This window comes from Leishmania braziliensis, chromosome 29 (assembly GCF_000002845.2).
Source record: "Leishmania braziliensis MHOM/BR/75/M2904 complete genome, chromosome 29".
In the NCBI taxonomy this organism is placed as follows: domain Eukaryota; phylum Euglenozoa; class Kinetoplastea; order Trypanosomatida; family Trypanosomatidae; genus Leishmania; species Leishmania braziliensis.
Window position 1 is genome coordinate 469,090 of NC_009321.2, and position 24,806 is coordinate 493,895.

Consider the following 24,806-nt stretch of genomic DNA (forward strand, 5'->3'; position numbering starts at 1 on the left):
TGACGGCGTACTACATATGGTGGTGTTGTTAGGAAGACGGGGTCTCGCGGCAATGCGGTGCGTGGATGACCGACACAACAGCTGCACTGATCCGCTTGCCTCCTGATGAGTGAGGGGAATGAATTACAGAGACACGTACAAATACAAACGAATCGTAAAGCCCGACCTCATTCGATGTGTACAGGCAGCCTACCTGCTGTGAATTTGGACCGGGTGTGCACGGCGGGTACACGGACCCCTAGCCTACATCCCGTGATGCGTTGTGCTCGCGTGTGTTGCGCTCAGTGGAGGGTTTACTCCTATTCTTGGAGAAGCTTTTCGTCATCAGGTGCGCTCTCGCGAGTGTATGCGGGCCTGCATATGCTTGCCAGATCGCCTATGCACGTCTCCGTGGGCACGTGTCTCTCTCTTTCTCTTATGTGTAGCGCTTTTCCTGGCGTCTTCACTCTGCATTGCCATCCCTCTTACTTTGCTCCTCTCTTCTTTTATTTTTTTTTTCCTTTTCATTTGTTCGCTTCTGCTCTACCGGAGACGTCTCCTTCGCTGAGCTGGACCCGCGAGACACCTGTTTGTGCTCCGTTGCGCGACGAGTCTGCTGCAGGACTGTCCAAGGAGCGTCTTGAGCGGCGTATTATTCTGTTCGATCCATTCCCCCCCCCCCCCTCTCCCTCTGCTACGCGTGTCACCTTCCCTTGTCATCATGGCCAAGATCAATGCCACGTACAGCTCGGGTTACTACATCGCCCCTGATGTCGACTTTCGAAAACTTGAGGAGCAGCAGCGGCAGGAGCAGCGCGGCAAGCGCAGGCGTGGCGTTCCTAACGACGGCGGCGATGACAATGTCAAGCGGCAGACGTTTGCCATTCCGTTTGATCTCATATGCGAGCAGTGCCACCGGCGGATTGCTCGTGGCAGTCACGTCTACGCCAATCGACGGGGGACTGACAAACGCTACCTCGGCAGCATCCGCATCTGGGAGCTGGAGATACTGTGCCGTTTCTGCAAAGGCGCGTATTACCTTCGCACCGACCCGGAGACTCCCAAGGAGACGGGCGGCTACATCTGCGAAAAGGGCTGCAGGCGAGTCGAGGGCGACTTCTACTCCCTCAACAAACAGAACCAAGCAGCGAGGGAGGAATGGGAGAGGGCGAAGGCAGAGGCAGAGCTGAACCCACTGGCGGCGCTGGAGAAGGAAAACGAAGCTGCTCGCGAACTGGAGGAACGCAACCGCCAGATTGAAGAGGCCGTGGAGGAGCGCGCTGGGCACAATGATGGGGACTTGCTTACGATGCTGCGCAGTCGCTCCTGCCGCACCAAGGTACGTGCGGATGCGGTAGGCAAGGACAGCGACGAGGACGCGGATGCCAGCGGCCAGACTGGTCTGGCACTGAGCTCAACAAGTGCGGAAACAGCACCAGCACCGCCGTCATCATTATCAACATCTTTCCTGTCACCAAAGGCGTTCACGCTAGGAGGTGACGGCGACGGAAGCGGTAGCGAAGACGAGGAGGACGCCGATGAGCGTGCTTTCCGAGCATTCAACGAGGACATGGAGCGACGTTGGCGTACCCTGGAGCGCCAACAGCGCGCGCGCCAGCGGCAGCAGGAAGAGCAGAGCTCTATAACCGAGACGACAATGCCCGCTGATGAGGACGAGCTGAAGCGTGTGCTGGCCCGCTACGGCGGCGATCGTCACATCACCACGGAGACACTGGCAAAGGCGCCGACGGAGACCCAGGAGCCGAATGCACTCCCGGTACAAGGTAGCGTGCCGTCTCCGACACTGATGAGCACCTTGGCATCATTCATACCACCCCAGAGCGGCAGTATCAAGCAAAACAAGTTCTTCGTCCACAACGATGACGATGACGACGACTTCGACGAGGCAGACGGCGAAGAGCCGCTGTTCGCTCGCCTACGCGGACCTCAGCCATCGCAGCCATCCCTTGTTTCCGCCACGGCAGGAGCGACGCCATCTGTGCGAGCTGCCTCTCGCTTCGCAGCCCCGGCTGGCGTCTCCCAGCCACACCCATCGCCACGGCAGGGCGGCAGCTCTCTTTTACGCCGCCTTGTCGGCGATGGGGATGACGAGGATGGAAGTGACGCTGAGGAGCGTTGTTGAGCACGTTGCCCTACGACATGTGCCCCGCCGCTTTTTCTTCTTCTGTGTTTGCGCTTCTCGCGACAGTCGCATCGGCGCTTTTCTCCCTTCTGCTCGTGCATGCGAATGTCAGCGCTCTGGTGTGCCTGCCAGACGGTGGTGTGACGGGGACAGAGTGGCGCGCACTGCTGCGACCCCGCACGCCTCGTCTTCTCCACTTCTTCGAAAAAAAGATGAAAAGGAAGTAAAGAAACAGACCTCACGCGCATATATATGCATACGTGCGTTTCTGCGCCAGCTTCGCGTGCTCAAGAATGGAGTGCGCGCGTCGAGAGAAAGCGGAGTTCAAGCTTTCGCTCGTTGCTTTCGTGGGCTATAAGTGCAGAAAGAGAAGAGAGATGCAGAGAGGAGGAAGAGGGGTGCAGAGGCTGTTTGCGCTCAACTTTCTCTCCCCTGGATCTCTCTTCTCTTTCTCCTGGGTGCATGCTCACCTCTATCTTGTTTGACTTCCCATCTCCGCGCATCTCCTGCGCTTACCCTTTTCTTTTTCTTTCGCGTTGCCTCGCTTGCGTTTGCGCTGGTGGCGGCGGTCTCGTTCATTCAGCATATGGCGTATCGATCGAAAGCGGCGACAGGCAACGCGAATATACACACAGACGACAACCACAACGACTACGAGAGCGAGAGAGAAGCGAAGCAAGCAAAGGAGCATTCAAACACCCGCACAAACGCGCGCTAAGCGGTGTACGGTTCCCCTCGCCCCTTCTCCTTCTACACACTACAACATTCTGCATCTCACGCGTGCTGCAAGCTCGCGCGAGCACGCACACACGCGTGCTTGGTGTTGTAAGCAAGGCTTCTCCGACTTGTGTTCGTGTGGTGAGGGTGGACTTCACACTCATTTTTCACTTCTGGAAGTTTTTGGCTCTCTTCTTGGGCGCGCAGCGCTCGATATTCACATCTTAATGTCTGGTGGCCCACCGCCCCCACCGCCGCCTCCGCGGCCAGGCGCAGTCGGAGACGGGGCACTGCACCCATTATCCATCTTCAGTAAGCGACCTGCAGGGGCGCCAGGGGGATCTTACTCCTCTGGAGCCGACCCAGCGGTGGCACGTCGAAGCAACCTGCTGAGCACTTACAGCCAGTACACAAACTCCTCCGCAGGCGCTAGGGCGCCGCCACCTGCAACCACCGGTGGTGACACTACTCCTCTTCCTCCTCCTGTTCGGCCACTCGTGGTGGCAGGTCCTCTAGAGGCGAATGAAGGCCACGCTTTACCACCACCACCCACTCAGCTAGCCTTTGGGCAGCCCTCTGGCAGCCTGCCTCCTCCACCCCCCCGCGCGACCCTACCGACGACGGCAGCCCTTGATGCCCCGTCAGCAGCGCCGCCTCCCCCTTTGTCTGCCGCAGCTGCGAATGGGCTGCGCATAGGCGGCGGTTTTCGGTACGCCGTGCCCAACTACGGTTTTGGCTCGGAGGCGCATCCGAGTGTCGGTGGCCCGCCTCCACCGGTGTCTCAACCCGCGGTTCCATTGCCCGTATCCTTGCCGCAGCCACCACCACCTGCTCTGCCCAGCAGTGCTACACAGTCAATCTTGGAACACACGGAGGCGGAGATCCAGCAGGAGCCAGTTTTCCCCCCCACCCCGCCCCTGGCGACGGAGGTGTCGCCACCTCTACTGCCGGCACCCTTTTCTTCACCGCCCTTTCCTGCCGTAGCCACTGCAGGACCACCGCTGGCGACGCGCGTTAGCGGTGCGGCTCTCGCTCGGCCTGCCAGCTCGCGCGCCTCGAGCAATGGTCGTCAGTCGCCACGTGACTTGAGCGAGATGGCCGGCCACCGGGTACCGAATGGCAACGGCAAGCAGAGTCGCCTGCCTTTAGCTGAAATGGATAGCATTACTGAGACGTCCGCCGCTGCCATAGCACGTCCCAGCTGTCCCTCGTCACGCGGCAGCAGCATCCTGGTTGGCATCGCAGCAACGTCGGCTGCGGCACTTGAGTCGGAGGGTCGCCGCACACCACCCGCGCCTCGGCAATCGTCCTCAATCGACTCTGGACTGCGTCGCGGTGTGCCCGCTTTCCTCCAACCCAGCGGGGGTGGCAGCGTCGTTCAGCGCACGCTGCGCACAGCCTCGTCTCGGGTGGACTCGACCACGACTTCGTCGCGTTGTCACAAACTACTGGAGGCCGCCCTCACGTCGCGCGGTTCCCGCCATGCGTCCTTGCATGGCGCGCCTTTCGCCAGTCTCTCAGCACACCTCCAGCAGCAGCCGTCGAATTCGGTGAGAATGAGCCAAGGGGCCCCGATGAGGGAGAGCGAGGGTGATGCTACTGTTGCGCAGCGCAAACCAGAGGCACCCTCCGAGCTGCATGGTCAGGGGGGCTCTGCACCGACGCATCCGAGCAGCGACAACAACGGAGGCGCCGTCACAGACACGTCCTTTTTGGTGCCGGAGGTGGTGACGCTGCCCACTGGCCGCCTCTTGCCAGGGACCGGATACTCCGTCTCGTCGCGAAGTGTTCGCCAGCCCATGGGCGGCAACGGAGGCTCTCTCGCCTGGGATGCAGCGCTGCTCGCGAACCCAGAGGCAGGTGAATCAAAGGACATGGCTGCGGGGCACGATGGTCTTCAGCAGGTAGACGCGCCGCCGCAGAGACTTGATCCCGCACGCGGTGACAGTGGCGGCCGTACAGACGCCGCCTCGGTCGATTCTCATCTTTCAGGGCCGCTGGGAAGTTGCAATGGCCGCATGGCGGACGAGGTGGTTGTGTCCGGAGCTGAAGTTCATGCAATCTTGAACCCCCATTCTTTGCATTTTGACGCGAGGGAATCGCTGGCCACACTCACGGACGAGGCCCCAGAGGCTGCACTGAGAGCAGATGGCAAGAGTGCAGCTCGATACAAGCACAGCAACGCTTTCACAACTGACAGTGACCCCACTGCGGCATCTATGACACTCGTCAATCCGTTCCGTGCGATGGCCGGGAGGAACGGCGGCGATGGCACTGCTGCGTCGCCGCCACCACCACCGACAGCCAGCCGTGGACAGCTATCTTGTCAGCGGCAGCAGTGGCAACATTCAAGGCAGCAGTCACCACTGCAGCATGACGCACCGTACAGCGGCTTTCAAAGCAGCTTGCCACCATCATCTTACCCCGGGGCATGCGCAAAAGCGCCAGAGCAACTGCCAATCATGAAGAACATCCCCACGGAGGAAGCCGTCGGTGCGACTGGTCCTCCTCTACCGCCGCTACCGCGACAACAGCAACAGCAGCCACCCTTTGCTTCAGGGAGCGGCGACTCGGCAACTGCAACTGAACCTGCGACTGGCTTTACCACGCCGCGAATGGATGGGGCGAGGTCGATGCCTCAAGCACAGCAGCAGCAGCAGCAGCAGCAGCGACAGCCCCATCCACTGCCGATGTCGTGTTCTTCCAATTCACATGTGCCTCACAACATGAGCCGTGGCCCCTATGCGGCGTCTCCCTACGTGCGCGGTGAGGACGCGCGGGCCATGGTCGAAGAGTCTCCACTGCCGCTGCGGCCGCCATCCTGTGACAGCGTGCCGCAGATGGAGGAGGCGCTAAGGGAGGCTACTGAGCAAGGCGAGCACGAGTTTGGCGCTATCAACAGCAGCGCTCTCAACTGCATGGACGGCGATGGCAGCGGCGGCGCACAAGATGTTGGCCGCTTCATGTGGGATGAGTCGACTGAGGACGGTAGCGCCGCCGGGCAGTACCTGTCGAAGCCACAGTGCAGTCAACACACCGCACCTCTTCCTTTGCCGGCTCACAATAGAGGCACTGCGAACTCTTTTAGTGCCATCCTCACGCACGCCCAGTCTAAAGCACCACGCGAGTTTCAGAAACCACCACCACAGCCCCCAACACAAGAACCGCAAGACCAGGAGCAACGCCGAGAGAGCCAGTCCGGCCAGTCTGCTCCTCTGATACCGCCGCTATCCACCCCTCTACTTATGCTGTCGACAAAGGCCATCTCCAAGAGCAGCACCTCGCATCCTCCTCCGGGCCCGGCCTCTCCGCACAGCACAAAGTTCTCTGAGAGCGACTTCAGAAACTGCAGCTTGACAGAGCAGCTGCAGCGCCCACTAGAGCTGAACCTGTCGCCAGGCAATGTGGCCAGCACGGAGAGTTACCACGGTTACACGTCCGTGTCTAACCCTTTTGCGGAGCCAGACGAGAATTTTCTCTTCAACTCCACCGGTGGGCTATTGCTGGATGCGACGAACGCCTTCGACAGCAACACCGTCATACCTAGGTCTCACCAAGCCTTGAAGGGCTCGCTGGACTCAGTTCAATCGATGCAAGCGCAACACGAGCCGCCGCCACATCCTCAGCTGCTGAGGCCCTCCGACTACTCTGCCTTGTCCGTGGAGCCGAGCGGTGCGCAACCGCGATCCAAGGATCATCCAGCACCGCCGATGTTGGGGTCCGACCCCGCCACCGCACCGCCGTTTGGCTTCACCGGCGACGAAGGTGCCCCAAGCACCGCTGTCGCATCGAGCAACCCGACGAGCGTGAAGACGCGCCCAGCCGCCGTGCGCACACCAGGTAGCGCAACGCTGGTCAACCCTTTCTCCAAGTCCGCCCAAAACTCCGGCTGCTACTTGAGCGGCACAAGTGCGAATATCAGCGGTGGCGGCGCATTGTCGAGAGGCACGTCTCTGACAGGATCGTTTGCCGGCGGGGCGGCACGCAAGAAGCCACACCGCAGCGGGGCACCGTGCTTCGCCATCTTCGTTGGCGGCGCCACTCTTCTGCCGGGGACGCAAGGCAACAGCGGCAGCGACAGAAGAGTCTTTTCATGCATTGCGGCCTGCTTCAATCTGAGCTCTGGGTCACCACTTGCCAAGAACAGTGGCTGGTCTCCGTTGGGGCAGTCGACTCCCTTGGGTTCCCCACAAACCACGTCAGTACGGTCCACGTCGCAGAGTGGCGCCACCCGCACCATCACGTCGCCGGTGCCGCGCCCTCTCTGGACAGGCCCGCTGGGGGGCAACACCGGCATCTGTCTCAGCTTCTGCAGCGTGACGGAGGCGTTGACGGCGCGTGGGTCGGTCGTGGACCGCAAGGGCATCCGCGGTACCGAGTACGGCCGGAGCTACGTGCGAGCCTTGACGGGCGCGGTGCTGCCGTGTGCCCTGCTAGCGGACAAGTGGGTGACCAGGGATGAAGCGACAGCCAGGGAGGTTGCAGGGGTGATGGAGGCGCTGAAAGACTGCGTCCCTGCCCCGCTCGGTGACGTGGTGGAGGTGATGCTGATGGACGCACTGCCGCAAAAGAATGGAGACGACTTTGTCTGGAGGGATAACGGTGGGCGTCGACTAGCCGAGTTGCTCACGACGGCGGCTCAGGCTGACTCTCGCAGGCGAGCAGCCACCGCTAGTAGCAGGAGCGCTGGTGACAGCACTACTGTTGCTGCTGGTTGCACCAAAGCGACGAGGGAAGTTGATGCGCTGGGGGCAATCTCGCCGCTGAACCCGGTAACCGCCACCGTTGGATACGACCCGAAGGAACGGTCTGCCGCGCTCTGCCGGGTCGAAGATTTGCTGTGCAGGGGACAGCGCGTGGAGGCGGTCGAGGCCGCCCTCGAGGCAAACCTCTATGCGCACGCGCTGCTGATCTCCATGATGTGCCCGACCAAGGACTTATACCTACGCAGTGTGCAGGCGGTCATGCAGCAGGAGCTTTCGGTTGCATCTCCGCTTGCCCGCGCCTATTGCATATTCAACGAGATGCCACTCCCTCCTTTGGTCTTGCCGCCCCTGAAGGCGGACGAGGAAGAGGAGGTGAAGGAAGGAGCAGCGGGTGGGGGGAGAAGCGTGGAGACGGCCCAGCAGCAGCACAAGCGGCAGCGACAGATGTTCTTGCGTGATCAAGAGATGCTGCAGCAAACATGGCGCCGTCAAGCTGCTGTTTTGCTTGCCAACTTCACTCGCCACAGCGGAGATGGCCTGCTGCAGCTTGCGACCACGCTCCATCAGTTTCACCTCGTCGTGGAGGCGCACACGTGCTTGCTGCTGCTGCACCTCACCCCACTTGGCATGGCGGGTCCGGCCCGCGCCGGTGCGGAGCCGCTTCCCCCGGCATCCTCTCTCTCTCCGGAGGATGTGGTAAACCTGCTGCCGCGTCCCGATCAACGGCAGGTCATGGAGGAGATACGGCGGCGCATCGGCGTCGTCGGCGGTGCGTACCACCCCACACAGGGGTGCCGTGAAAGCTTTCTGACGCCTCTCACGACGTTGATCACACAGCTGGTGTGGCTGGTGAGCGCGCGGCTCGATGCGCGGGCGCCTCCACTGTCACACCCCGAGTCCACTGAGCCGCCAGTGCCGTTTCATGGGCTTCCTAATTATCATCCTCGAAGCGACATTGGGTACCGCATGATGCAGGTGCTGTGGCTGCGCGAGTTGGGCCTCGGCAAGGAGTTTGCGCAAGCACTGCATGCACTGCTGCAACGCCTGCCTCCACCTCTGGCTTTCTCCTTGCGTGCGCCGCCACGCACATTGAATGAGCTCGTGTACCTCTTTGGTGGTGTGCCGCCTCCGTCGCCGCAGCAGCCACCGGAGGCTTTAGACGGCGCTACCCCTGCGACGAGGGGTGAGTTGATCCCTGAGAGCGAGGCAACCACAAAGCAGTCTTCCCAATCCCTCTCCGTAAGACTCCCACCCCACTTGCGTGAGGGGCTGCCGCAGGACACCGATAACGACGCTGGCGAGGTGCCTAGAGCAAGTAGCTCATCGCTGATTCGTGCCACCTCAGAGGTGCGTCACAGCGGCCCGCCGCCGCCGCTAACCCCCCAGGAGCGACGGGCGACGACACCGCAGCAACCCTTCTCGCTCAACCACGCGTCGCTTCCCTCCTCGTCGCCTGGTGCAGCCGACACCACCGCCCCGCTCACCTGTGATCAGCGCACGGCCGTTCTCCAGCCGCCGGAGCGGCCAGCACCATCCAACATTACTTCCCTGCCCCAATTAGAGACTCAGGGACTACCGCTCCTGCCACCTCACCCACAAGCTACTGCTGCTGCGGACAAGCCCGACAGCGCCAGCGCCAAGACTGCTCTGGCCCCAACTGCGAAAAAGTTAAAGCAGCCCGCGCCCCGTCGCTCTCGCTCGCTCGATGCCCTCCGCAACTTCTTCTTTCGACGTGGCAACAGTGAGGCGACTGGCGAAGAGAAGGCTGACGAGGCGAAGCCGATGCACCTCGACACGGAGAAGCCACCGACCTTCGACCCTGTGACGGGTCGATGGCTGTTCGATATGACGGAAGAGGAGAGGCGGCTGCAAGAGCTCGCCAAGGCAGGCCCACCCAAGATGGCACCCAAGGCCGATGCTACTGCCGCCTGGGGCTCAGCCCTCCGTGACCGAGCGCCGCTGCAGCAACCAGCACCGGACAGTGCACCGCGGCCTGGCAATGCGCGTGCTGGGTCAGGTACTTCAGCCCCCGTCTATGCAGGAGGAGGCACGCCGACACCTCGCCCAGCTGGTTGCGCCCCCGTGATCACCGGCCGCAATGCGCCGCCAACGGTGCCTGGCCGTGGTGCAGCGCGGCCTGGTGGGCGGCCGCAGTACGTGGATATGTTTAACAGCCCAGATTAGTGCGTCCAATGCACTGCAATGCAAGGGTAGTGGTATGCAGGCTGGACTGCTGCGCATGAGGAGTGTGTAGTGTGCGGATGGCCTGGGTAGTAGAAGACGGCCCCCTCCTCTAAAGAATGGAGGGGGCAGGAGGGGGGGGGTAGCTGCGCCATTGCTGTTGCGCCCTTGGTGATTTTGTGGGGTTGTGCTGTTCCACTCTCTTGCCAGTCAAGAGGAAGGGTGAAAGTGCTACTTGCACACGCACACTTGCCTGGCAGCTTTTGCCTCATGGGGGGGAGGAGGGGGTTGCCGGAGGTGTCTTGACGTACACTTGTGAGCATTACCTGTGCGGATGTGAAGGGAGGAGGAGAGGAGATCGTGCTGATGCGGTGTGTGGTCGCCATTTGGTCGATGGGTGTGTCGTTGCTTCTTCTCTGTGGAACCTTTCCTCTTTTGTGTGTGGCTAGTGTTGGGCTTTATGTTTCAAGAGTACATCTCTCTCTCTCTCGCGCGCGCTACGCTTTGTGTGGTTCCGTTGTCCGGTTACGCTGCGGAAGAAAGCAGCAGAGCACAGGCAAACACAGCGAGAGTCGCAGGGCACATCCAGGGGGGAGAGAGCGGCCAAGTCGGTCCGTGTTGGGGGCGTCAGAGCGCTTCTGTCCAAGTTTGTGCCGCTGGTGCTGACAGGCGCACCCATAGGTGCGCCCGGGGCTCCCTCCCTCCGTCTGAGCAGCACTGTTACATGCATGCGTGTCATGTGGCAGTGCTTCATTTGTTTCTTTTTCATCTTTTCTTTGTGTTGCTAAAGGGGATGTCGCACATTCCTCGCTTTCGCGCTTGCAGCGAAGGGAGCAATGCCTTCCCAGCAAGAAGGTGGGACAAGTTGGTCGCCTTCAGCAGTCATGCCCCTCGCCCTTCTCTCTCCCTCTCCATGTGTGCGTACGTCTCGCTCTTCTCCTCCTCCACTGCCTTTGCCATCTCCGCTCTTCATATCCGACCTGCTGTAGATCTGAGCAACCGCAGCACAGCGAAGGAAACTAAACAAGCGCCGCGCGCATCCACTAACTTTATCTCTATAAACGTGTCACTACGACGACTTCTCCCTTTTCTCGCGCCCCTACCTACTGGCCTACTGACACGCACCCGGCCCAGCAGCACCCCTTCCGTTGCCCCCCACCATACCCCCACTGTGAGCCGCGCCTCTTTGCGCTTTTTCGTTGGTGGCACACTTCAGGCACAAACCCCCCCTCCCTCAAAAAAAAAAATTGAATTTAATTTTCTGTGCAACTGTCTTTTTTTTTTCTGTTGTACCAATGAGTACCACAGACGTGCCGAGCCCCGACGCGGAGGCCTCACCAGCGTTTCCGGTGACGTCTTCCGCTACTGGCCCGGCTTCACCGACAACTGCTCCCACCTATACGGTCGGTATCGACATGGGTTCCGTCACCACTCGCGTGGCCATCTTGAATCCAGCAAAGCCGATGCCGACAATTGTACGCAACGCCTTAGGCAACGAGGCCACAAGCACTGTGGTTTCGTTTGCCGCGAATGAGGCTCGCTCTTTCGGCGAGAACGCGGCGGCGCGGGATGTGACAAAGGCGTCCGAGACCATCGTCGACCTCGCGCCGTGGATCTTCGGCTACACATCTGGCGAGCAGGCGCCAAAGGACACTGCTGTGTCACTGCAGGTGGTGTCACCAGCTACTGCCATGTCCGAGGCTGTCCTCTTGAAATCCCGGCAACTGGGCACACAGGAGCACCTTACCCACCCGGCACAGGTGGCCGCCTTCTACCTCAAGTCGCTCCTGCAGTTCTTGCCGGATCAAGAGATGATGCGGACTGCTCCGATCTGCCTGGCCGTGCCATCCGCGGCAAACGCCGCTTCCTTCGAAGCGCTCCGCCAAGCCACTTTGCTCGCTGGCGTGCCCCAAGAGCACACGGTCATCGCCCACTCAGACGAGGCCACCGCCGTGTATTTTCACCACCTCCAGTACAGAAACCTCCCCGCCGTGCACGACGGCACCGCAGTGCCAGTGGTGGTGATCGACATTGGGCAGAGTTGCTCTGTGGCCTCCCTCATCATTGCTTCCCAGCCGCGCGTGGAGAAGGTGGATTGCCAGACGCTACGCATGGGTAGCGAGTATATCGACGCTCTTCTCTGCAGCCACGTATACGGTGAGCTCGACAAGAAATTTGGTGCGGCGGCGGCCCCCTTGCGCGGCGACATCAAATCGTTTCGCAAGATCCTCCGCGAGTGCCGAAAGGCCAAAGAGGTGCTCTCGACGACAGACGAGACGCGGGTGCAGCTAGAGGGGCTGCACGGCGACATCGACATCATCGTTTCCCTAACACGTGCAATGATGGAACAGGCGGCGCTGCCGTTTCTGCAGGCAGTACGCGCGATGCTCACAGCTATCAAAGAAAAGCTACCGGCGCCGAACGCGGTGGAGGACGGTACAGGCGAGGTAGCCGAGGTCCCCCGTGTCGAGGTGATTGGCGGTGGGTGGCGCTCTGCGTGCATCATGGAGGTCATCAAGGAGGTGTTCGGCATCACGCGTGTGGGTGTCTCGCTCGACGCGAACCTCAGCGTGGCGGAGGGCAGCGCAATCCTCGCTGAGGTGCGGCGGCTGAGCGTTGCAAGGCAGCAGCAACAGCAGCAGGACGAGGAGCAGACTGCACAATCCACCGCCGCATCGCCAGTTGCGGAGGTTCACCACGTCGAGCTCACTGGCTTTGAGGTTCTCGACGCGAGCTCCCCTATCTGTCAACCGCTTTCCGAGGAAGCTGTGGCGGCCGTGGCGGAGTGGATGGTGCTGGAGAAACAGATGGAGAGCAACGACGCCCGCATCCACGAGCGACTGGCCGCGCTGAATGAGCTTGACTCGTATGTTCTGCAGACCCTGACCGCCATCGACAACTGCGTCGCATCGAGCGATAAGAAGGCCGAGATGCGGTCCTACATTGAGAAGATCGACATATACGTGCGCAACGAGGGTGATGAGGCAAGCACGGCAGACTTGAGCGAGAAGCTGGCGGCGGTGCAGGCCCACGTCACAGAGCATTTTCCTGAGCTAGCGGTGTATTACGAGAGCGTGCGTGAGGCAGAGAAGAAAAAGGAGGAGGAGTTGACCAAACTGAGCAAAGAGCGGCAGGAGGACGAGTCCGAGCTGAAGAGCGACCCCCAACGTCTGCGCATGGCTCAGAAGCGGCGTGAGCAGGGGCAGGGCTTGTTCAAGGAGGAGTGCTGGGCTGAAGCACAGACGCGTTTTGTACAGGCGCTCTCCATCCTTGGCCAGCTCTACGACATAAGCAGCGAGGAGAACAGGACGAAGAAGCACGAGATTTCCCTCTCGTGCTACCTCAACATTGCCTCCTGCAGTGTCAAGCTAGGGCTGTGGAAGAACGCTGTGAACAACTGCACTCACGCCCTTGAACTAGTGCCAGATCACCCGAAGGCTCTCTTCCGCCGCGGGCAGGCCTACAGCGCGCTGAAGGAGTACAAGGAGGCGGTAGCGGATCTGGAGAAGGCCAAGTCGGTTTCACAGCACGACCCGGTTGTCACGGCAGAGCTGACCAGGGCCAAGGCCGCTCTGGAGGCTGAAAAGGTAAAGGAAAAGAAAATGTTTGCCAAGATGTTCTCATAGAACGCAAAAAAGGAGACAGGGAAGGAGGCATAGGCTGGTTGCATGTGGAACACTGAGGGAATGCACTCATGCGCATGTGCGTCATTTTGGGTCTGTGTGAGACGCTGTGGTGTGGCGTGGGGGTGGGGGTGAGCGTGAACGACGAAGGTGTGTATGTTGGGGGGGGGTGGGAGGAGGGCGAAAGCAACAGAGTTTCAAGCGTGGTGAATGCGCTACTCTACGCTCTTTTTTCTCTTTCACCTCTCTCTATCGTCTTGTGCCACAAGCGTGCGCCAGACGCACAGACGAACCACCCTTCACTCTTGTGCCTTACTTCTCTCTCTGTTTGGTGTTGATGTTTCTTCAATACCCACGCGTTCCTCCGAACAAACTCGCCGCCTCCCCTCCTGCGTCTCTCCCCCTTTTCCGCACCCCTCGCACCTCTCTTGCATGACTCAGCCGTCCATGCCTCTGCGGAAGGCGGGATGTGCGTCCGCGCGCGCGACTGCGAGACGGACAGAGCGACTATAATAGGAGAGCGGTTTAGGAAAAACAAATAGAAGACTGGCCCAACGGCAGAGAAAAAACAGCACAACCCGCCCTCACGCGCACCCGAAAAGCGGAGAGGTAACGCTTGGCAGTCGCGTCAAATGCAGCACCCATTCCTCCTTCAATTCCCCCATTCCCCTGCATCGTTTGATGACAGTCACCAGAGAGGGCGCGGGGCCGGGGCCGGGGGGGGGGAGGACAGACGGACCCACAGATGAGCTTACATGCAACGTGCAATGATGTGCTGTCGCAGGCGACAACCTGGCCTGCGTGTGTATTGTAAGTTGACGGTACTACTTTGCCTCTCTTTCCGACTCCTTCCCTATTTATTTTTTGTCTTCTTCACTCCCTCACATTTGATCGTCACGCGTCTATCTTTCACGTCTACCAGCCCTTCTTATTCTCACACTCCCCTACAAACATCTCCGACGGGCTTGCAGCTCACACCACAGGCACCGCTGTGCGCCACGCTCACCCCCCTCCCCCCTTTTTTCCCTTTCTTGTGGCTTTGGGGGTTGCCTTTCGCTTCTCTTCCCTTTTCGTATGGGCGCTTGCTTTGTTTGCGTCTCTGCGTTGTGTCTGCGTCGATGGTCTTCCGTGCGGGCGCGCTCGTTTCTTGTGTGTGTGCGTGTTTTCTGTGTACCCCGTTCACCCCTTTCTCTCTGTGAGGTCGGGCGGGGCACATCATCCGCGCGGTAGAGCATCCCAGAGCTTCGTCGTGGTAGGCCCAAGCACGCACGTTTTGTCATTGAAAGGCTTAACCAGGCGACACACATCTCCACACCCCCCCGCACAAACAAGCGAAACCGAGAAAAGACAAGTGTGGAGACTACAACGAGAAGACACGCGTTTCATTCTGGAGTGGATCGGGCTACACAAGCATCCACAGCTGCACAAGCCCACGTTCCCCCTCCCATCAACAGCAACAACGCCAAAGTGCATAGACGCCCCCCTCGCCATAAGCGACGAGAGAGGAGTGAGGGAGGACAGTGGTGGCTACTTCAGCTTGACCGCTTTCCCATTCCTCCTCGCCCCCTTCGAAAGAAGAAGACGCGCAGCAGCAAAAGAAAGGCGCTTTGCGTTATACACATACGTGTGCGGTGACACACCGTCACCACTTTTGTTTTCCCGCCACAACCGCAGCAACAACAATAACGAAAAGGCACAACGGTAAGCCGCTCATAGATGTCTCACGTTGGCTAGACGGTAATTTATTGCCAGAGCGAGCTCCTCCTTTTGGGCTTTCGTTGTTCGTATTGTTGGGTTGCTCTACTTTTTGTGTGTCTAGCGCATCTCTTTTCCCTCTTTCCCATTCTTCTCTTCGTCTCCCCCCTCTCTCTTGTAGCCTATTCTCTCCTCCTCATCCCTCTTCCCGAGCCCAGAGGTGCGACCGCTTGTCATCTCTTTTTCCCCTTTCTCGGTTTACTCTTTTACTCATTTCTGTGTTGTCTATCGCCTTCGCTTTCGCACGTGCGTCTCTTCTCTATTTTGTTTCTCCGTTAGACGAGATCGGCTTTGGTTGCTCTTCTCCCCCCCTTCTCTCTTTGTATACGCGTATGTGTGCCTGAGCTCCATCTCACTGTCAATATTTCTGGCAACATTGTGGGTAATACCAAAGGGCAGAGCGCTGGTATTCAGATGCCGTCTACGTACGCCCATGAGCCAGATATACGCACCCTCGTGGCCATCACGCGCTGCGTTTCCGCCATACAGCACTCGGAGGTGCAATCATGCGCGGCTCTCTTCACTGACACTCATCACGCCCTCACGTGTTCTTCCTGCACTTCTCACGCAAGGGCGCTTAGGGAGGTGGCACCGGCGCGCTATGCGAGCGGCACGCGCGAGCCTCTGCCTGACAAGCAGCGGTCGGCGACGATGCGCCGCAACGGGTGGCCCCATGTTGCACGGTCGGCTCCTGTCTTTGAAGTCTCTCCACTCCCACCGCCACCAACGTCTTCGAGGCACACGGCGCACCAAGAGAGCAGTGCGTTTCTCTCTTCACGGAGACTGGCAGGGGAGAGTGTAAGAGCGGGGGAGTACGTGCTGGAAATAGGCAGTGACCGAAATGCATCGGACGCGAGGTACGGGGGGGCCCACCATACGCAGTCTGCTGCGTCTCGCGCGTACGGCAGTTTCGGCTTTCCACAGGATGACAGGGACTCAATCAAGCGTAGCACCGGCGTCAGGGGTATTCACTTTCGGTCTTCCGACGACCCTGGTGCGTCCCGTGCTGCTTCCCGTGTGCCTCTGGGAGGCACTGCTGCACGAGCGGATTTGCCTTTTTCGATGCGCCTCTCTCATTTACACCGCCAGCCACCATCACCATCACGCTCGGAGGCAGATGGCGCGACATCGCGATTCAATGGACACTCTCTTCGACTGAACATCAGCGCTGACGTTGAGAACAAGAGCTCTCGTGCAAGTCGCAGTGACGACTTCACCTTGTTCTCGCTGGGCATCTCCAAGGTAAACGGTGTATCGCGTATTTCACGAGCCGATCCTGCGTCTTTTATGGATGAAATGTGCACTGCTAGCCGTTTGAACCTTGCGCAGGCGAGCACCACAAGAAATAGCTCACATGCAGCGGTTCAGCCGCAGCTGGACTGCTGGGAACAGCATGCGAGCTCCCGGTCGTCTCGGTGGATGACGTCGCAGGGAGGGGAGAGATCTCTTGTATCACCGTTGCAGAAGCCGGTGCACCACGGCAGCGCCGCCCCGTCCGTCGCTGCCTCCCGCTCTCCGCCGTGTGTCACCGCAGCTGTGGCGCGGAACGGCAGAAGCGTGACGTCGTACGACACGGAAGCTTTGTGGTCATCTGTGCGGTCTGCCGGTGCCCATGCGCCTCCGCAGAGCTCGCGTGCCTCAGCTGCGTCTCGCTCTTCCTACCCCGTTTCATCCCTTGAGCACGGCGGCCGTCGCAGAGCCAGTGACACCACCAGTGTGCGCTGTAGCAGTCACACACAGGAAACGGCGACGGCCGTAGCTGGCAGCAGTGTTCCTAGGATCCTCTCACATGCTTCTCTCCCTGTGGCTGTTGTCGCAACAGCAGACGACTGTACCCTCGATGCAAGGCGACACCTGTCGGATGCTGTGCACGATTCGTCTTCGTTACCGAGAGACCCACAACACGAGGGGGCAAAGCGGCTGGGGTTTCCATCGCCGGTGTCGGCGCTGTCGCACGTGGCGTCACCTTTACAAATACTTCGAAGTGGTACGCGCTGCATCCACAACTCCACGACGGTCCTCACGTGCGATACACCTCCGCAGCCGGCATATGCCCCCAGGAACGCAGGCGAATTGTGTCTTGTCAATACAACTTCATCACCGAGGAAGCAGAGGCACCCAGCTGATAGAGGAACGGATGTCGTTAGCGTAAGTGCATTGGGGGCCTCTTTGGATCACACGCAGTGCGCCACACACGCCGCATCTGGGGAGTTGCTGTCGGCCGATCGTGCACCCTCTCACCCGGCCGTGTCTTCACCGGATCTCGAGCGGTGCCCCCTGCTGGAAGTGTCGACGCGTCTGCTAAGCGCCTCTTCACTCGCCTTCACAGCGAGCGAGACTTCACCGGTATCGCTTACTAGTCGCTCACTGCGCTTTTCTCCTCCCTCTGCCGCCACGGTTGCTGTTCCCGATGGAGTTTGTGTGGTGGAGGCCTGCCCCTCGCAGAAGTCGGCACAGACGAGAGAGGGCAAACATGTGCGTCACGAAGCCGCGTCTCACACATCGGCGGCATCGTTTCGTGCGTCCGCATCGGCATCTGCTTCTATCGCCACCTCAGCCAAGTCTAGCTTGTTTCTGGCTGAAGCGTCGACGATGCGGCCCGATGTGCTGTCGAGGCCGGCAGTGGCGAGCGCTAGTGCAGCACGTAGGCAATATCCTCCATCGTCGCCTCTTCCTTCGTCGTGCTTCGAGCCTTCTTCATTCGCTGATCTGCAGCGCGCGGGTGGCTCGCCCCAGCGGTCCTTATCACTTCACAGCAGTTGCGGGGCAGAGCCAGGGTCGGAGAGACGTGAAGGCGGCCCGCTAGCGCCACCGGTGCGAACAAGGAGTCCGTCTTGCTCCATTCCAAGGCACCGACGGTCTTCACTCAAAGGTGCGGCGGCAGTCTCTAATATGGCTGAGAGAGCGGCCCAGTCTTTAGCGTCCACTGTGATGGGCACTTGTGATGTCGCTCGATTGGTGCAGTCGACGGCTGATGAGAACTGGAGGATACAGAGCAACCCACCAGGCCTACTGGGACGTGGAGGGGAGGTCCTCAGTGATGTTATTCAGCGGCCACACACAACCCCACCGCCGGAGTCTATCGGCACGGCTGATGAGCCGCTGACGGCGGTGAGTGGGGTGGAGGACGACGTGGCAAGAGAAGAGGGTATACACACAAGTGCCAACGCGTCGAGTGGTTTCTCAAGAGAGGGCAGCGAGGAAGGGCAAGGTTGGCAGCAGCAACAGCAACCCCAGCAGAGGCATCGCTTTCTGGGGTACGTGCCCCCAGTGAGGGGGCCTGGCGCGTCTCCGCTGAACCAACGTAGCGTAGCAGCTGCCGCTACTCATCGCGGGAAAGCGCCCCTGCCATTGCCTACGTCACCGACTTCCTCCGCCACGGCACTTCGTCCTCCCCTCGCGTACTGTGGCAATCGGGGCCGACGCTTTTGTGGTGGCAGTGGTGATAACACCTCTGCAGGGTTACCCACAAACAATGCCAGACGTGAAGTGCACGAGGCAGCTAGCAGGAGCCGTGACGCCTGCCCTTGTTGCTCACCAAGGGCTTCGAATCGCAAAATGGAGCACCTGTCTCGGGGAGAAGCAACGACAACCCCTGCTGAGATTCCGGAGCATCCGCGGCTGTCTTCGTATCTGCCGTCTTTAGTGGATGCAAGTGGTGACGAGCGTGACACCGGTACTGGTAGCGCGGCAGTCATCGTCCACCTAGATAGCCGTGATGCGCCATCACTCGCTGGTGATGTGATAATGATGCCTACCTCGCCCACCATGCGAAGCGGCGCGGTGCGGCTCATATCCCCGGCACGGAGTCATGCAGCTGTCACTTCGCTGCGGGAAAGTGAAGAGGGCAGAGTCTCCTATCGCCGCCGCGGCTGCGATGAGCTCCAAGTGGGTGACTTGGACAGTAAAGATGTTGTCAACGACAGCTGCATTAACGACACGGAGGTGCACCGGCCAGGGGGATACCATAGGCACCGCAACCCCACGACCCGCAGCAGCGTTGCCTCTATCCTCGCCACACACCACACCCCGTGCGAGTCACTGCACAGCGTCAGCTCGGACTTCGACTGGGTCATGGATGACTACGCGGCTCAGCAGCGGCTGCAGCGCTACGCTGGCGACGAGGGATCGCTTACCGTACCCTTACCTCTCGACACTACTGTAACTGAGTCGCCGCCTGAGCTGACAGCGTTGGAGACACGTGAGAGCTCGTTCAGGAGAGGGTGCGCGCTTGGCTCGCAAACTCCCGCTGCGCCGCCGCTCACCTGCGCTACCGTGGTCGCTGAGGACTTGCGCCAGAACGACCCCACGCTACAGGTACGGTCCGCAGCCAGCTCCACAAGCCACTTCGCGCTGTTGCTATGCACATCGTCAAATTTGCAGCCACCATGCCAAAACTCTCAACACTCACCTCACACCTCGGTGTTGGGCTCATTAGTTACGAACAGCAACGGCAGTCTTTGCATGGACTCCTTTGCTTCCCTGGAACACACCCCGGCGGGACGATCCATAACCAACGAAGCCGCCATGGAAAACTCAGCGACAGGGTGCGATGCCCCCGCGATGTCGACCTTCTTTGCCGGTGACCATGTAGCTGACGCAACCCCGGCGGCAGTAGCTGTGAGAGGAGTGGCAGAGGAGCGAGACGAGAGCGTAGCCGGCGACGTGCTTGCCACGGAAACCCCTGTGTTGGAGGTGGATGCAAGGCTCAAGTCACATGCACGGACTCGTTTGGCCATGAACAACAGCGAACCTGTGCTGCGTTCGTCAGTGAAACAGTCGTCATCACCTGGTTCGCGAAACACCGACCTGTCCTCTCGTGTCACTCACTCAGCAGTGCACACTCCCGGTGACGTCTGCGTGGGGGTTGCCGACACCACCCCATCGATCTCTTCAGCGACGTGGAATGAGCTGGCCGCTGGCTCACAAAGTTCCCTCCTGGACAGCCGCCTCCACAGCAACTCGGTGTTCAAGACAGCATGGCATAGGCACACCCAACACGAAGCGAACACGGCAGTGAGTCGTGGAGTTTGGGAGGTACACACACGACCATCGACGGCTCTCAGCGCCAATGCAGTGGCGGACAGCCGTGACGGTGATGACGTGGAAAATCGCTTCGACGACGTAGCGACGCTGAGGGATCGCTATACCCCCTGCCCCACCCCAGTCCTCGGCATTGACGGCTGCGACACGCACTTGATCGTGCCCTCCGAGTCAACACCTCCGCCTCCGCCCGGGGTGCTGCGCAAGCCGGGGGAGCAATTACACCAACCGCGAGAAGCTTCCTTGTTCTTGTCTTCGGCACACCTGACCGATACGGAGGACAACGCGACCGCGCTGAAGTCGATGGCCATTGCTCAAGAGATAGAGGGCCAGCAAACGGAGGTGGTAGAGGCCAGCCGGCGTCGCGCAGCACCTGAATTATCTTCCTCACCATTCTCGATCAACGCGGCCTCCTCCACGACGGCCGCATCGCTGCCCCAACGTGGGCGCCACCCGGGCGAGCGGCAAGAGGACAAACGTGAGCCTGATGACCTGCTGGAGACTGACCACCGTCAGTGCCTGCAACAGCGGGAGCAACATCAGCAGGTGCGGAATGATTATGATGATGGTGCGCAGTCGAAAACACTGTGTGGGGCACACGGCAGCGATTTCTTGGTTAGCAGGTCGTACCCTGGCTGGAGCAGCGTAAGCACGCAACCGTACGACACCGAGGGGAGCCACAGTAGAGGCGACATGCAGGATGAGCTACCGGGTGAGCCAATCATGATCATGAACGCCGGTGGTGGCGGTAGCGAAAGTTGTGGAGACTGCGTCGTGTCAGCTCCGTCCTCGCCGCAGTCACGCGAAGGTTCCATGCGCGACAAGGCCGTGGTCGACTCCGCCGCGGCCGAGTCGCGTGAGGGTGAACTTTCTACCCCTGCCCATTTATTCACTAAGGCGACGGCGACGACAAGGACAACGGTGACCACGACGCCAGAGTATCACCCATCAGCATCAGGGCAACGCACCCACCTCTCCGTGCCAGCAGCGTTTTCGAAGCCACCAATGGGGTCTGGAGTGTATCGACCCCTGCTTGGCAATGTACTGCGCTGCAGCTCTGCATACGCTTTCAGAGGTGGTGACTCCGTCGTGCCGTCGGAGGAGGCTGGTAGTCACCCACGGCGACAGTGGGCGATGGCCGCGGCAGCAGACAAGGATGCCCACGTGGCGGAGGCAGATGGCTTTGGGGCTGAAGTGGATGACGATGAGGATGACGGGTACTGCACTTACGGTTACGAAAGTGACCTCATTTACGTGTGATGGCCTGTGGGCAACGCTGCCCTTGATATCGGCAGGCAAGGCCTGTGGTCCCCCCCAAGTGAAGACGCGGGTGGTTGTGTTGCGTGAAAAGTGTGCTCGCCTATGTTACGAGCGTGTTGTAATCGCGTCGTGACCGCTGTGAGCGGACAGGGGCTCTTTTGTTGCCCTTCTATTTCTTTGTTTTTTTCTCCATTTCAAATTGTATCCTTCGCGTTGTGGATGCGTTGAGCAATGCACCTTGTGAGAGTGTCTCTGGGACTCCTCCCGTTCTCCACCATTCTCTCTGCCGCACTTCTGAGGAGATGGCCTATCATCAGCATCGCTGATGATCAAGAACTACAGGAGCTGAAGGGCAGTAGCGCCACGACGACTCGGGAGGTAGATGGCATGATGACTGTGTCTTCGTGGCTGCAAGGGCTTGAGTTGGCGGAATCTTTTCTGACGCTGAAGCGTAGCACGCCGCTCCGCGCGTATACAGTGTGGTTCTCCTTTTCCCTTGTGTTCCCATTGGACACCAAGCACAGGTGAATAACCTTCTCTTTCTCTCTCTCTCTACACACCTCTCTTACGTCGCCTTCTTCCTCTGCCCCCGGAGGCACGCGCACGTGCGCTGTCGTACAGCTCCCTGGCTGCCTGTTGTAAACACTGCCAGCACCTGCAAGCACACGCGCACAGAGAGAGAGAGAGCAATACGTATCTTCCCGCTCCTTTTAGAGCCGCGGAAGAGGGAGGCATGAGGGCGTGACGAAGCAGCTGAGCTTCCCGACCCTTTTCTCCGTCGAGTTGTTTTCCTCTTGTTTTTTTTTTTTTTTTTGTTCCTGCTCTCCTCCGACTCGTTCCTGGCGACTCAGTGGCCTACTCTCTCTTCTCTCTCCCCCCTCGTACTGTTGCTGCGGCCCCCTCACTTTTTAAATGCTAGTTTATTTTAGCTGCGCCTCACTGACATACCCCCCCCCCCCCCCCCACACACACACACACATAGGTACGTACCCATAGAGCCGTGCTGTCTCTCTCCATCTCTCGAGACCATTTCCTTCACTGCAGCTTCGTTATATCGCTCTGTTCGGCTTTGTCTCCCCTTTCATTTGATATGTGCTAAGCAGTTCGCGCGTGCTTTGGGCTTCTCAACAACCCGCGCATACGCTCATTGTAGCGCATTGCGCTCACCTCTGCATCCGCCTTCGTTGTCATCACAAGAAAACAGCGCACTGTGTCTCCCACGAACCTGCTCTCTGGATGCACCAACAACGGTGTGCCTCTTGTCACGCGCCTGCTCGACAGGTGACCCGCGGGTCGTAACAAGGTGCGCCCAGCGACACACTCGTGATTTTTCCGTAGAGTCGGATGCTCAGCCTGCTGAGCTTACAGGTGGAGACCATGTCCTCCTTATCTAGTCGCGTGTTCCTGTACACGTGGCACGTCGTCCTGGTGTTGTTGGTGGTGCAGTCGAGCGTGCGCCTACAGAGGAGCAGTTGCAATTTATGCGGGACAGCGGAGGAGGTGCCTGTCTACCATCTGGAGGAGTGGAGCAGCAGCGCCTGCCTGGCCTGTGAGGCGCACTGGATGCGGCAGGTTTATACACGGAGCTGGTCACAGGGCCATTCGCAACAGCAGCAGCAGCAGTGGGTGTTGCTGAAAGAGCAAGTGATTGGCGTAGTTACTGATGGAGTTGCGCAGCCAGTGCGCCCCGGCTGGGGAGTCAGTCGCCGAGGTGTCTGCTGCTGACGTGGCCGGTCACACAGAGCATGGTGCGGCTACCGCGGCCGGCGACTCACTATCGGGTACGGACCACGACACCTTACGCACCGCTGTCCTATTCTCTGCCAGCTGGATGCTCCCACGCAACAGCGGCGACAAGGGTCGCACTGACACTGACGGGGAGGCATTTGACAGTCAGCAAGGCGGCCGCCCGGGCTTCAAAGATGTCTATGTCACCGGCGACAGCCTTGGCTGGTGCTCTAGTTTCTCTGTGCGCCTACACGCTGCGCCACGTGCTGCTCCTCCTCTGATACCCGGAGACGGATCTCGTTGTCTACCCATTTGGGCAGCTGCGCATCGGCCGCTCTGCGTTCAAGCGGTACACCACACAACCCGCGTCATACCGTACACTATTTGCGTTGTAAACGAGAGCGACGCTGTTTTTAGCTTTAACTCCTTCAGCGAGCGCCATGTTGGCATACATGTGAGCATCGATCCCCTCATCAACTGCATCTGCTAGCCAATGTACATTGAACACATGCCCCGGCCAATGCACCGACGTGGCTTCGCTTACGCCAGCCCCACCATCGCCGCCTATGCGAGTTCACTGGATGCCACGACCGACATGTACACCCACGGCGCGTACCCTTTTCGGTGTCACCAGCCCTACAAGGATGAGGACGAGCCGGTGATCAGCACCAATAGTGAGGAGGGCGAGCGATCTGCGCTGTTGGTGCTGCCCTTCCAGCAACGAGAGGAGAGGGCAAAGGCCAGCGGTGCGTCGAGTTGAAACGAAGGAAAGCAGACGCACACAGCGAAGGGGTGGGGAACTCGTCGTTGGTGTCTTGGCTGTCCCTCTCGTTCTACCGGCTTGCTGCGGTCATTCTCACGGCGTGAGTTGCTGTGCGGGGTGTGCACCTCTGCGTGCCCTTTTTTTGTGTTCGTTTCGTGTCGCATTTTTCGATGTGTTCGTCTTCCCTCCCCACCCTCATGCAGGCGCGGCTGCCTGTCTTCCTTTTTTTTTTCGCACTTTCCCCACTGAGTGCTGCGTGAGGACATCGTCGTTGGACAGTCGGTGCCATCGGCCTACTATGCGACGAGGGAAAGAGGCAAACAACCGACAGGGCGGCACACGAAGAGAGGGGGTAAAGCGAAGGGGCGTGAGTGGCAGGCGCAAAGGAGAGCTACATGCACACGCTGCGCAGTTCTTTGTTCTACGATGCGCTACTCCTCTTTTTCGCTGCTGTGGAGAAATGTCCACAACCTAGCTGAGCATCTCGCGCGCTCTCTCTCTCGCCCTCGCAAGGGAGAGTGTCTCGACAAAGCAGGGGAGGGAGGGAAGTGCTTTCTCCCTCTCTCTATCTCATCTTCCTTGGTGGGTAACGCGGCTCTTTCACGATAAAGTTCCTGGGCCGCTTACCCAAGCGTCATTTTATTCTCTCTCCCTCCCACTTCTTCTCTCTCCGCCATCTCTGTGGCTCTCATGTGCACTGTCCCTTTCACCATCTTCTCTTCCTCCTTTTCCCCAATGATCATCGCTTCTGCCTCTACATGGCCCCAATTGCATTTACACTTGCACACACCCACCCACACCCACACACATACACGCATTCCTGCGCACCTACCTCACACCTGTAGGCTGCAAAACTTCTCCAACTCCCTCTCTCCTCCTCGCTATTACTAGCATTATTACAGTCAAGC

General features: G+C 59.6%; 4 protein-coding genes and 1 pseudogene across 5 annotated transcripts; all 5 read left to right on the top strand.

Moving 5' to 3' along the window:
- Positions 1 to 700: 700 nt before the first annotated feature.
- On the top strand, positions 701 to 2,122 carry LBRM_29_1300 (conserved hypothetical protein; the record flags this gene model as incomplete). The annotated part of the gene is made up of 1 exon (XM_001566425.1): positions 701 to 2,122. One exon carries the CDS (start codon positions 701 to 703, stop codon positions 2,120 to 2,122), a length of 1,422 nt encoding a protein of 473 aa, XP_001566475.1.
- A 944-nt stretch (positions 2,123 to 3,066) lies between these two features.
- On the top strand, positions 3,067 to 9,729 carry LBRM_29_1310 (conserved hypothetical protein; the record flags this gene model as incomplete). The annotated part of the gene is made up of 1 exon (XM_001566426.2): positions 3,067 to 9,729. One exon carries the CDS (start codon positions 3,067 to 3,069, stop codon positions 9,727 to 9,729), a length of 6,663 nt encoding a protein of 2,220 aa, XP_001566476.2.
- A 1,460-nt stretch (positions 9,730 to 11,189) lies between these two features.
- LBRM_29_1320 (hypothetical protein, unknown function) lies at positions 11,190 to 13,352 on the top strand (the record flags this gene model as incomplete). Its single annotated transcript, XM_001566427.1, has 1 exon — positions 11,190 to 13,352. One exon carries the CDS (start codon positions 11,190 to 11,192, stop codon positions 13,350 to 13,352), a length of 2,163 nt encoding a protein of 720 aa, XP_001566477.1.
- Positions 13,353 to 15,518: 2,166 nt separating this feature from the next.
- On the top strand, positions 15,519 to 21,407 carry LBRM_29_1330 (hypothetical protein, unknown function; the record flags this gene model as incomplete). Its single annotated transcript, XM_001566428.2, has 1 exon — positions 15,519 to 21,407. One exon carries the CDS (start codon positions 15,519 to 15,521, stop codon positions 21,405 to 21,407), a length of 5,889 nt encoding a protein of 1,962 aa, XP_001566478.2.
- Positions 21,408 to 22,751: 1,344 nt separating this feature from the next.
- LBRM_29_1340 lies at positions 22,752 to 24,147 on the top strand (annotated as a pseudogene). Its single transcript is given in 3 exon segments — positions 22,752 to 23,129; positions 23,132 to 23,512; positions 23,515 to 24,147. Coding segments are annotated over 3 exon segments (1,392 nt in total).
- Positions 24,148 to 24,806: the final 659 nt, after the last annotated feature.